Here is a 13,982-nt window from a genome sequence, read left to right as displayed (position 1 = left end):
TTATGGGCACGTCTCTGCTCCACACGGCTGTCTGCCTGATGCTCCTGCCTTCGCCCCATGCCACCATTGCACCAATGGAAAGGCCTAGGCCCTCTGTTGCTGTATGGCTGAGGGTGCAGCCTGTTCCCTGCATCGTTGTGGTGTCAATGGTACCACTTGTAAGTGTCTGTGGGCTGGGCGCCAGAGGTCCCCTAAGCGCTGATGTCAGTTGTGCCACACGTGCTATCCCTCTGCCCATGACATGTCTCCTTCTTGTTAGGTGCCTTCCTTCTCGGTGCTTCCTTGGACTGCATTGCTGTCCTCTCACGCCGAGGAGGGCTGCTGCTTGCCTTCCTGCCTCTGGTCTTCTTGCTACCACACAAACTGGCTGTCAGAGGGCCTAGAAGCTCAGCGAGTGGTGGGCCACCTGCAGGGTTCCTGTTTTATAGGGCCCGGAGCAAAGGCGGGGCAGTGGTGGCCACTGTGACCTCAGCAAGCCTCTGTGATGAAGTGGCCCATGCATGCCCAAAGGCGGCTGTGTTGGGAGTGGCCTGGAAGATGCCCTCATGTGGAAGAAGAAGGATGGTTGGTGGGGCTGAGGGCCCCTTTTCTGGGGCAGGCTCCCCCAGGCCGTATGGATGGATGGGTGACTAGAAGGAAGGATGGTATCTGTACAGCTCTTCAGTCCAGTCACTTAATTAAGGCTTTCTTGTATCGGCCTTGTTCTATTGATTAAATAACTGTATTATACTCCTTTAACTTCCCTAACAAATAAACAAAAAAGTCTGAAGTGTTAATGGCAGAATGATTGCCTCACTAAGGAGATCAGCTCCAGGGCAGACTCATTCTGCTGTGAAGTGGGGGATCACAGCTTGCAGAGGTTTTCTGCTTCGAGGTCACTCAAGAGAGCCACCAGGACCCAGCAGCCCTCATGAGGGTGGCTGACAAGGCTCAGGCAGAGCCAGAAGCACCCATCCTCTGTCACAGAAAGGCAGCTCCTGGGGAGCGTGACTTTGGAGTGCAGCGACAAGGGCGGGCAGTCAGGGCATGGTGCGGTCGTTGGCCCAGCAGAGCATGCAGGGATGGTGTGCAGGACCGTTCATTTTGTGTCCTGGGATCAGCAGAGGAAAGACCTCCTACTGAAACAGAAATGGTGTCCACCCACCAAGCCCGCTGGTCTGAGGCTGAAACCCAGATGGGGGGGGGGGGCAGCAACCTCCCCGAGCAGATGCCTACGCCCAAACAGACCTCCTGAGGATCAAAAGATTATCCCAAACCCTCAGTCCCAGGGAACTCCAGTCTCTGAAAGCCCAGGGCCTGAAGGTACAGGTGGGTGTCATGGGTGCAAGTGTGCCCAGCTGGATGAGTTTTTCAAACTGTTGGCTCTGTTGGGAGAAGAGCTCTCCAGACAGCTTAGCTTTTGGGAGTCTGTGTGGGAGGTTGACAAATGATATTATACGTTGACATGGTCCAAACAACAGCTCTGCTTTAATTCCAGGCAAGGGGAGGGTAAACAAGCTTCCAGTCCTGAACGAACACATTTGAAAGACTCACAGGACAAGGGAGAGTGGACCCTTGTCTCTGATCAGAGTTGCAGGAGGCGTCTCCCCAATACCCCTGAAGTGCCCCTGCGCAACAGGCACAATGTTCTAGGGCAGGAAGGAGGAGACTCTGAGATTAATAGTAAAGACCTCAGAAAGGCCAGCCATAGGGATCTCAGAAAGACCAACCACACCAAGTTGGCTCAGTCTGCCACCTGCATCAGAGCCAGTGCCACAAAGAAGGCATGAAGGGTGTTAGTCATTGGAGACTCCTCTCTGAGAGGCACTGAGGCTCCCATTTGCCATCTGGACAATCTCTCTAGAGATTGGCGCCCATATTCATGATACTATGAAGAGGCTACCAAGTCTGGTGGGTCTCAAGGACTACCACCCCTCCCCTCTTTTTCAAGTAGACTCAAACAATGTTATGACAAGGAAACTCCAAAACATCAAAAAGGATTTTATGTCCCTTGGAAAGATGTTAAAGGGATCAGGCACACAAGTAGTGTTCTCTTCTGTCCTCTCAGTTGGTAACTGGGACGCAGGAAGAAGGTGACAAACAGACTGTGTGAATGACTGGCTGTGAGGCTGGTGCCATGCCCAAGGTTAGGTTTGGCAACCTTGAACACAGTTTCGAGAGACCAGGCATGCTGATGCTGGACAGGGGACAGTTGACCAGGTGGGGCAAGAGTGTTCTAGGCAGTAAGCTGGCTGGGCTTCTCATGAGGGCTTTAAAATAGATGCAGTGTGGGAACGAGATACAGCTCTGAGTGAAGAAAGAATACCTGAGAACACTATCACTCTAAGTAACAACAGGGAAATACTCATGAAGTCTCCCAGTGCAATCAGGAAGGGTTCTAGAAATGTGATTTGACCGATAGCCCAGCTGAAGTGCCTTTACACCTATGAAAGCAGCATGGGAAACAAATAGAAAGAGTTCGAAACCATGGTGCAAGTAGACAAATATGAGATGATTGCTAGCACAGAAACATGGTGGAAAGGATCACATAACTGGAACATTGGAATAGAGGGCTACAAACTCTTCAGAAGGGATAGACAGGGAAGGAAGGGAGTGGGTGTTGCCCTCTACATTAGGGAAGGGATTGTTTGTGAAGAGATGCCTCTGGGAAACAGCTAGGGACAGGTTGAGAGCTTGTGGGTGAGAGTTAAGGACCACACCAATAAAGAACAGCTTGTGGCTGGGGTCTACTACAGGCCACCTAATCAAGGGGAGCCTGTGGATGAGGCATTCTTGCTTCAACTACAAGAAGCATTGCATTTTCGCGCTCTCATCCTGACAGGACCAGTGGTGTTCCCCAGGGTTCAGTGTTGGGGCCCATTCTCTTTAATATCCTTATTGACTATTTGGAGAAGGAAATTGAGTACAACTTCAGTAAGTTTGCAGACACCAAGTTGGGAGGAAGTGTCAATCTGCTAGAGAGTAGGAAGGCCCTGCAGATGAACCTGGACAGGTTGGGTGAATGGACAGAGGCCAATGGGATGAGGTTCAACATGGCTAAGTGAGGGGTCCTGCACTTTGGCCACAACAACCCCATGCAGCACTACAGGTTTGGGGGAGAGTGGCTGGAAAGCTGTGCAGAGAAAAAGGATCTGGGGGTGTTCATTGATGCTCACCTGAACATGAGCCAGCAGTGTGCCGAGGTGACCAAGACGGCTAACAGCATCCTAGCTTGTATCAGGAATAGTGTAGCCAGCAGGACTTGGGAGGTGATCATCCCCCTGTACTCAGCTTTGGTGAGGCAGCACCTCCAGTACTGCGTTCAGCTTTGGGCTCCTCAGTACAAGACGGACGTCGAGGCCCTGGAACTTACCCAGAGCAGGGCTATGAAGCTGGTTAAGGCCTGGAACACAAGTCCTATGAGGGGCAGCTGAGGGAACTCGGGTTGTTTAGTCTGGAGAAGAGGAGGCATAGGGGAGACCTTATTGCTCTCTAGAACTACCTGAAAGGAAGCTGTGACGAGCTGGGGGTCAGCCTCTTCTCACAGAAAACTAGTGATGGGACTAGAGTGAATGGCCTCAAGTTGCTCCAGGAGAGGTTAAGGTTGGAAATTAGGAGATATTTCTTCTCAGAAAGAGTGGCCAGGCATTGGAACAGGTTGCCCAGGGAAGTCGTGGAGTCACCATCCCTTGGGGTGTTTAAGGAAAGGTTGGACTTGGTGCTTAGGGACATGTTTTAGTGGGTGACATTGGTAGTAGGGTGATGGTTGGACCAGATGATCTTAGAGGTCTTTTCCAATCCTAATGATATTATGACTTCTTTCACCTGGATGTTTGCTGGGAAAACTACACAGCAGGCTGTAAGCAATCCAGGAGATTCCTAGAGTAGGCTGAGGATAAATTACTTGTCCAGGTATTAGACAAACCAGAGGAGAAGCATTACTTGACCTGGTGCTCACCAACACTGAAGAGTTCATTAAAGAGGTCAAGATTGCAGGCAATCTGGGCTGCAGTGACCAAACGCTGGTTGACTTTGTGATCTTGAGGAATATGGGCCTGGCAAAGAGCAAAGTCAGGATGCTGAACTTCCAAAGAGCGAAATTCAAACTATTTAAAGACCTAGAAGATGAGATCCCCTGGAACACTGTCCTTAGGGACAAAGGAGCTGAACAGAGCTGACAACTCTTTTAGGATGTTTTTCTTAGAGCCCAAGAGCTCTCTATCCCCCTGTGTAAAAAAGCGGGCAGGGAAGGCAGACAACTGGGATGGCTGAGCAAGGACTTGCTGGTCAAACTGAGGTGCAAGAGGGAAATACACAGTTAGTGGAAGCAGGGACACATGGCCTGGCAAGAGTATAGGGATGCAATCCCACGTGAACCTAATGAGGTTCAAAAAGTCTAAGTGCAAGGTGCTACACCTGGGCTGGGCAATCCCGGACAGGAGTACAGAGTGGTAGAAGAAGGTTTGGTCGGTCTTGGGACCAATGCTCTTCAACATCTTTATCAATGACATAGACGACGGAATCAAGTGCACCCTCAGCAAGTTTGCAGATGACACCAAGCTGAGCAGTGCAGTCGATACAATAGAGGGAACGGATGCCATCCAGAGGGACCTGGACAGGCTGGAGAAGTGGGCCCATGAGAACCAAATGACGTTAACAAGGCCAAGTGCAAGGTAATCCCATGCAATCCCAGGTATTTATTTAGACTGGGAGAACAAGAACTTGAGAGCAGCCCTGCGAAGAAGGACTTGGGGGTCCTGATGGACGAAAAGCTGGACATGAGCCAGCAATGCGTGCTTGCAGCCTGGAAGGCCAACTGTGTCCTGGGCTGCATTAAAAAAGGAGTGGCCAGCAGGGAGAGGGACGTGATTGTCCCCCTCTATTCTGCTCTTGTGAGGCCCCACCTGGAATACTGCATGCAGGCCTGGGGCCTCCAGCACAAGAAGGATGTGAAGTTCTTGGAATGGGTCCAGAGGAGGGCCACTAAGATGATCAGAAGGCTGGAGCACCTCTCCTACACTGAAAGGTTGAGGGAACTGGGCTTGTGTAGCTTGGAGAAGAGAAGGCTCCGGGGAGACCTCATTGCAGCCTTCCAGTACTTGAAGGGAGCGTATAAACAGGAGGGGGAATGCCTGATTATATGTGTTGATAATGACAGGACAAGGGGAATGGTTTCAAACCAGGAGATTTAGGTAAGATATTAGAAGGAAGATTTCCACTCAGAGGGTGGTGAGGCACAGGAACAGGTTGCCCGGAGAGGTTGCGGATGCCCCACCCCTGGAGGCATTCAAGACCAGGCTAGATGTGGCTCTGGGCAGACTGTTCTAGTGGTTGGCAACCCTGCCCAGAGCAGGGGGATTAAACTTGATGTTCTTTAAGGTCCTTTTCAACCCAGGCCATTCTGTGATTCTATGAAGAACTCAATGAGAGCAGCTCTGCAGAGGAGGACTTCGGGGTTCTGGTGGACAAAAAGCTCAACATGAGCCAGAAGTGCACGCTTGCAGCCCAGAAGGCCAAGGTCATCCTGGGCTGCATCAAAATAGGAGTGGCCAGCAGGTCAAGGGAGGTGATTATCCCCTTCTGCTCTGCCCTTGTGAGGCCCCACTTGGAGTGCTACATCCAGGTCTGGGGCCCCCAGCAAAAGAAGGATGTGGAGCTGTTACAACAGGTCCAGAGGAGGGCCATGAAGATGATCAAGGGGCTGGAGCACCTCTCCTACAAAGAAAGGCTGAGACAGAGCAGGCTGTTCAGCCTGAAGAAGAGAAGGGTCTGGGGTAACCTCACTGCGGCTTTTCAGTACCTTACAAAGAGAGCTTACAAAAAAAATGGAGAGCAACTCGTTGCTCTCAGATAATGACAGGACAAGGGGGCATGGTTTTAAACTAAAAGAAGGGATATTTAGATTAGAGGTTAGGAGGGAATTCTTCACTGTGAGGGCATTGAGGCTTTGGAATAGGTTGCCCAGAGAAGCTGTGGAAGCCCCATCCCTGGCACTGTTCAAGACCAAGTTAGATGAGGCCATGGTCAACCTGATCTAGTGGGTGGCATCTCTGCCAATGACAGGGGGAGCTGGAACTAGATGATCTTTAAGGTCCCTTCCAACCTGCACCATTCTATGATTCTGTGTGTCTCCACTTGGCAACTGGCACTCTCAATTCATGTCAAGCTGTCCTACAATGTGCCACATGGCTCCCAGCAGTGGAAGACTGCAGGAATTTAACAAACTTTTGTTAAATCCAGCAGCACCACCCAGCTGTTCTGGATACCCAGTGTCACCTCAAACAGCACTAGGGCAGCTCTTGTGACAAAAAAGTCCCTGCATAAAGAGCAGATGATTCACAGAAAATGGCAGAAAAGGCTTCAGGAAGACCAAATAGAAGCCAGATCACAGAATCATAAAATCATAGAATATCCTTCTTGGATAGTTGGAAGGGACCCACAGGGATCATCGAGTCCAACTGGGTCCCCAAAGGACCACCCAAAAAATCAGACCATGTGTCTGAGAGCATTGTCCAAGCGCTTCTTGAACTCTGGCAGGTTCGGTGCTGTGACCACTGCCCTGGGGAGCCTGTTCCAGCACCTGGCCACCCTCTCAGTGAAAAAATTTTTCCTCTCAGTGAAAAACTTTTTCCTGATATCCAGCCTGAACAGCTGTAGCAGCTTCGAGACATTTCCTCGTGTTGTATCACTGGTCACCTGAGAGAAGAGATAAGCGCCTGCCCCTCCACTCTCCTCATGAGGAAGCTGTAGACTGTGATGAGGCCTCCCCTCAGTCTTCTCCAGGATGAATAAACCAAGTGACTTCAGCTACTCCTCATATGTCTTGCCCTCCAGACCCTTTACTATCTTTGCTGCCTTCCTTTGGACACTCCCTAACAGTTTTATATCTCCCATACTGTGGTGCCCAGAACTGCACACTGTACTTGAGGTGAGGCTGCACCAGTGCAGAGCAGAGCGGATCACTTACCTCGACCGACTAGCAATGCCGTGCTTGATGCACTCCAGGATATGGTTGCCAAGATGCCAAGGCACACTCCTAGATGCCAAGGCACACTGCTGGCTCATGTTCAACTTGCTGCCAAACAAAACCCCCAGATCCCTTTCTACAGGGCTAACCTCCAGCCTCTCATCCCCCAGTCTGTACTTATAGTCAGGGTTGCCCCTTCCCAGGTGCAGAATCCAGCACTTGCTCTTGTTGAACTTCATATTGTTGGTGATTGCTCAGCTCTCTAATTTGTCCAGATCTCTCTCCAAGGCCTCACCACCCTTGGCAGAGTCAGCAGCTCCACCCAATTTGGTATCATCCACGAACTTGCTCAAAAAACCTTCAAGTCCAACAACCAAATCATTATGAAAACATTGAAGAATACTGGTCCTAAAATGGAGCCCTGGAAAACCCCACTAGTGACAGGTAGTGATCATCCTAGGTAACAAGTCTATCCTGTAGTCCTCAGAATAGCTTTCAGACTTGCATTCATTCATACTCTTTCATCCTGAAAATCCTAATAGGGAAAAGTTCCAGCATATCACTTTAACATCGTTGGAAAATATGAGGTCTGAACTATTTCCTGTAAGACATAGTACTGGCTACAGCAATTCATGTGTTCCCCATATTCATTCTCAGTTATTAAAATAGCTGTGACAAGTATGAAAATGTGAGAAAGTTCCAGATGCCATTTAAGTATATGAAAATACACTGTTCCACAAGCTGTGCTGGTTCTCTGTGCATACTGTATTCAAATCCTTGCATTTGATATTGTTATTGCAAGGGTTGTATCTTGGCTCTTCACAAACTGGCCGGCTTGTAAACTCTGTCTCCAGTCCTACCCCAGTCCTGTTAGATACACACAGGAGAATTAACAGGGAGAAACTGAACCTTGCTATACGGGCTGAAGTTTCATAGGAGCCAGCCAACAGAAATGACATTGCTACAACAGAAATACATATATATATGGCCTGTCTGAATTTAAGAAGAGATTGGACTGTGCACTTAGTTACATGGTCTAAACTTTTGGGCAGACCTGTGTGATGCCAGGAGTTGGACTTGATGATCCTTATGGGTCCCTTCCAACTCAGGATATTCTATGATTCTATGATAACACCAAACTTTCTGTCTCTGGAAAATTATAATTTCTTGAAAGGTGGCTCTTGGTAAACAAACAACAACAACAAAAATGTGCACACATGAAGCTAATATTTTGAGGAAAGAAGGACAAATGGCAGAAAAGCTATAGTGGCTGTTTGAGCAGATGTACCCTAGATAACTTTAAATGATTTAGCTCTCTCTGTACCGCTCAGTAAGTACACAAGAAGCTACAGAAGAAAGTTCACCTTTCCCAGTATCCTGGCTGCAACTTAACAGGTGAAAACTACAACATCAGTCCTTACACTGCAGGTATCTTAGCTGGCTATTTTAATCTAGCACAGATCCATATAAAAGAGTGAACCTCTCAAATCCCAAGTGCAGAGCTGGAACACCTACATGTGCTTATGTTAATGGGACTCATATGTTTTATTTCACATCATCATAAAATCATTTAGGTTTGAAAAGACCCTGAAGATCATTAAGTCCAGCCATCAACGAAACACTACCAAGTCCACCACTAAACCATTTCCATAAGCATTGTGTCCACAGATGTGGTACTATAAAGACTTACCAAACACTTTACAAGACTAGGAGGAAAAAAGAAAATGAATGACATGAATGTACCTGATTCTTAATGTAGCAAAAATATATCTGATAAGGTTTCTAGAAAAAAAAGTCTTTTGTATTTTTCTTCACAAACACTGGCTGTTTCATTATGTTAGAAGACCCCGTGGGAAAGTTCATAGAAATCAAAGAGAGTCACTATGTATATTCTGCAGACCTGGGAGTGTCTTTAAAATTGAAATGTGTGAAAAATGTGTAGCCAGCTTACTTACACAATCAAATTAATAAAAACATGTTTTCAAAGGTTACTGAAGCCTGAAGAATAAGGCAAATATTAAGACAAAAGCAAATTCTGAGACAAACAAGCAAAATACTGTTCAGGAATTTTGAAGGTGATATGCCTAGGCAACTGTAACCTCTGTATGATTAAAAGAAAAATGTGATTTACTACAAAAACATGAAGTGATGATCTGACAAAAACATTTAAAATAGCAAATCGTATACTTACAAATCCATACTCCAAGTCCCAGCACCAGCAGTAATTGAAAAACCTAACAAAGACAGCTCTCAAGAAATCACCGATTAGAATTGTGATATAAGTTGTCATCGTGTCAGAGACTGTCAGCCGCACAAATTCCTGTTAAAGCAATATTATTATTTTTTTGAGAATATATTTAAGCAAGTTATAGTTACAATATTGATGAAGGATATCCTATACTAGGATGTTCTTACCCTGCTAAAACCTGGTAAAAATTCTCAGCTCCTCCTGATTCACTGATTCTGAGAAATGCCAGGAAGAAAACTGTCCCTCATTTGTTAGAGATACCTGCTGCTTTTATTTATGTTCATAGCAGATGAGACTTTCAGGGTATGATTAGTCTGGGAAAAGTTTCCAACTAAGACTGCCATTATAGCAGAACTCCACATTGATATCTCAACCTCTCTTTTGGCTTTCTTCCTAAATGAGCACCAATTCCACTGAATATGGAAAGAAAAAAAGAAATTCCTAAAATCCCAAAATCCTTGTTCTTTTACTTTTGTTTCAGTAAGTCCCGTCAGTCCCACTAAACCCTGCTGTACCAGGCCTTACCCCATTTGCCCAAAAGTCTTATTATTCTCTCTGATTTCAAATTATGGAGAAAATCAGCACAGTGATGAGCTCTTGGTGTTCTTAGCTTATCATTCAGCATCCGTGGGGGGGGAAAAAAAAAAAAGAAAAAAAAAAGAAAAAAAAAAAGTCTGTTGTTTCCTGTCCATCACCTGCTGGTCACTTATCCAGTCAGGAGTGGAGACGAACAGGTACTGAGACTGTCAGAATGATGGAACAATAGCAAAAGTTGTGATTCAATGGTGGATTTAATCTCATGGACAAAACAATAACAATAAGGTATGATCAAACAGAGGAAAAGGGAATGTTGGGAAATTCTTTGGAAGTGTCATATTATATGAATGTCAGTAGCTATGAATGTTCAACTGAATCAAATAAAATTACTGATCAGATTTACTGTTAAACTACTGATGTTCTTTTGCATGATGTTACCTGGTTAAAGATAAAGATGGTTTCTCAAATGCACATTGCTAGCAAGAGCTGATCATATACTTTTTTCTTTCTTTTTTGGTTGAGCTACTTATCTTTGCAATATACCTGTCGTTGTGAAAAACTGATCTTTGCTTGATTAAAAATTTATTCAGAATTAACACTTTTATTAATTGTTGTGACCAATCCAACTTCTCATAGTTGCTAAACAGGCTTTATAAGACAGATGAGGAGAGGAAGATGAATCAGGAGAATAGTGAGAAAAAAAAAAAAGGGGGGGGAATGCTTTGAATTGTGTCAGGTACCAGCAGGGGGACCTCCCTACTAGAGAGGATTCAAAGAAATTAAAATAGTGTTTTCTAAGCTTTGTAGCTTGGAAAAAAATAAAAAATAAAAATAAAAATCCTTCATTATCTTGTCCCACATCTGCATTTTCTCATGCTCTCCCACCTTAATGTCTCTAGTCAGCAGAAATAAAGAGGGGTTTCGTATGATATCTTGTAACACACTATGATCTATTTTCAAATATGAACTCAAATAAGTTACATTACCTGGCCTACCATTGTTTCCCAACATGGGCCTCTGGGGACATCTGCAGGGTCTACCTGTATTGGAGGAGCAGTTGAATTTTCTGGAATAGTACCATTGTATAGACTGGCTTCCCATATTGTCATGTTATACTTGACAATCTTCTCTTCCTCCAACTAAATAAATAAATAAATAGGGGATTAAAATAAAATAAAATAAAATAAAATAAATAAAATAAAATAAAATAAAATAAAATAAAAATAATAAAATAAAATAAAATAAAATAAAATAAAATAAAATAAAATAAAATAAAATAAAATAAAATAAACATGAGCTTATATTACCAATACTCAGCCTTTTCTTTTCCACTCCAAGACTTTCCCATCTTTCCCTGATATATCTATGACATGGTTGGAAATATATATCCTTACCCTGATACATGTTAAAAATAGTGAAGGGAGGTAAATAGCTTACCTTGAGATTGATTTCATCCATTAGGGCAATAATGAAAGTGTAGAGATTGCCAAGAAAAAGAGCAAAGATACGTCCCAGCTGCCATCTTAGAGCTATTCGAGGGTGGTAGTTTTCCAGAGAACTTATTACATCAAATAAAGTTGGACAGAACATTCCTAAAAGTGACATGACCATGTTCACCTATAGGGAAAGAAAAAAAAAAAAAGTTTACAGTGAAATGTTAGAGGCAAGATTGATTTTGATGACAAGTGTGTTTCTATTGCTACTTGTTATTTGGTATTTGATTTAATGAAAAGCAAAACCCACTCTGGGAGTCACAAGCTGTTTTTGCAAAGAAACAATGAAGTGAAAACTTATTTGTATTCTCCTGTAAATAGATACTTTGGATTTTTTTTTCTTTTCAATTTTACAGTTCACTTTAACATCAGAAAAATATCAAGTATTAGCTGTTTTAAGTACAACCTACATTCTAGAAAAAATTACGTCATAGAACTTCGCAAAAAACTATTTCCAGTACTGTTTCATGCTAAGTCTCTTCCTTGTCTTCCTAATAGACACATACATGTTCTATATAAACATTTCTCTAAAAATTCCGTGCTAAATTAAAATTATCTGACTTCTCACCCAAAGTTAATTCTTGATGCATAAGCAAAGCAAATTCAAATCAATCCTGATGCTTTCTGCCTGTTTTTCTGAAAAGACTCTAACAAGATTAACTCACATCACAGAAGAATGGAAAAGGAACAAGTTCATTGAAAGCAAAATGAGAAAAACAAGCTTTCATAGACAGTTTGAAATTCAATATACTCAATATATGCTACGGAATATTGAATACACATTTTTATTCTGAGTGAGGCATTCTAAGAATTCAGCATGCTTAAGTGATTGCTAAAATTTGTTCCAAGTATGCTTGAACCTTTTGGTGAAATAGTACAAAATCTAATCGACTGTGTCAGCCAAAAATGAAGTAATTGAAAAAGTTTTAAAGTGCATTTTTTTTATTTCAGTTTCAAATAAAATTTCCTTACAAAAAGCTCATCTTTAAAGGACTAAAAGCCAAGCAACAGAAAACATTGTCTCCAGTTAAGTCACAAAACAAAAAGATGTTTATTTAAGATGACTCATACTGAAACAATTAAGTAAAAAGGAATTGATTTAGTCACAAAATAATAATTAATAATAATAATAATAATAATTGTATATCAGTTGTTCTGAATTTAGCAACTCTCAGCCATCCTGGAATCCATTTTGCTAGAACTATTGCAAATTTTAACACATTCCTAACTTTCTACTATCAAGGAATAGAAGATTGGTCTTGGTTCTCAGAAATAATATGACAGCAGAAAAGCACTATGCCAACAAAAAAATTCACTCTCTATTAAATATGTACATTCCCACTGTTACAAATTCTCACCCAGTTCTTTTACTGGAAGACATGATGAACATGTATTTTAGAAGAAAGGGTATGTCCTTTAGGCAGTTTTAAATATAGTACTTGCTAACTTCATCAAATGTTTCTTTGTTGCTTCACTATGGGAAAAGCAGAATACAAGTCACTGATTTTCCTTATCATTCAATGTTTTCTATATTTTTCTTAAGTTCTTTTTTATTATTTATCTGAAGTAAGAATATTCTTTCTTATTTGCTTTCTCTCTGCATTTTGCCATGCCTTCACCATGCTCCCATCTCAAAGACATTTCTAGTTCTGGAGAAAAAACATAAAAATAAGAAGTGAAGCAATGCACAGAAACTTGTAAAGCTGAAAAGTGAGAAATGAATAAAACAAAATTCAAAGTTTTACTGAAACAAAATGTAACTTATTGAGTTTTCAAAATTCTGAATCTATAATGGGTTCCATATTTTAAAAGTATAGTCAGCCTTCATATAGTTTCACAGCACATCATCTTTTTTTTTTTTTATGAAGTATTTTACTGAACATAGAGAAATACATTATCCATTGAATTTTAGCCACTTTAGTTCTTTAGTTTGAATTCAGAAAGGAGCTAATTTATATTCTGGATTTTTTGTCAACTTCAAGTGCTAGAGCAGATTTTCTTCCACTGTTTATATCATTGACAGTTCCACTGTTCTTTGTGACTTGAAAACTTTAGAATGATATTCCAGAAGAAGGACAGCATGGCTGCATGTAAGCATGATACAGTTACAGTTCATAACCAGTATGGTCTTATCTTCAGTGTCTGCTGAATGAATCTCAAAAACATTCCCTGACCTACCAAGATAACATTTCTGAGTAAGAAAGGAACAGCAATGAAGATATATATACTAATCAGTGAAAACCCTGGTTCAAAACAAAGTTCATCTCTCTAGAACGCTAACTACTCTAGAGACCAAGCATCTGTATGACATTCTGAAAGCTAGAAAATTCCTGCTTACACAAGCTTTTCAAGCTGCTATGAATTGGATAAGAAATTCTGTGACTGCATTTACATCTAAACACCAGCCTCCTCTGCATATGAATGTGTGCCAAACATTAAATGGTGTATTCTGACTGCTTGATTATTAAAGGATAAGTTCATTAAAGGTAAGTAGTCTAGTTAATATAAATCATATCTTCTACCAACAACTGCAGTAGTCACAGATTTGTCTAGCATCTACTGCAGAAAGCAGTAATAAACAACTATTTTTCTAGTTAATACAGTTTCATTTTTAAAAAGACAATTAGAAGTAAAATTTATATTTCAAAATAATAAAAGCCACCTGATGATTTCTCCAATTTAAATAGATTATTGACAACACGGCTTAATAACCCCAGTGAAAGTCTGCTCCATATCTACTACTAGAAACATTAAAGTA

At 42.6% G+C, this 13,982-nt stretch overlaps 1 protein-coding gene across 1 annotated transcript in view; it reads right to left on the bottom strand.

The window, feature by feature from the left end:
• The window catches only part of TMC1 (transmembrane channel like 1), a gene marked incomplete at its 5' end in the record, with an annotated part of 138,908 nt that overhangs the window by 14,464 nt on the left and 110,462 nt on the right, over positions 1–13,982 (bottom strand). The window contains 3 exons of the mRNA XM_083818131.1: positions 9,138–9,266; positions 10,718–10,870; positions 11,169–11,348. Coding sequence (XP_083674257.1) covers positions 9,138–9,266; positions 10,718–10,870; positions 11,169–11,348 — 462 coding nt within the window. The remainder of the gene's footprint in view (positions 1–9,137; positions 9,267–10,717; positions 10,871–11,168; positions 11,349–13,982) is intronic.

This window comes from Anser anser, assembly GCF_964211835.1.
Source record: "Anser anser genome assembly, chromosome: Z".
Lineage (NCBI taxonomy): Eukaryota > Metazoa > Chordata > Aves > Anseriformes > Anatidae > Anser > Anser anser.
This window is presented reverse-complemented; position numbering and strand designations above follow the sequence as displayed.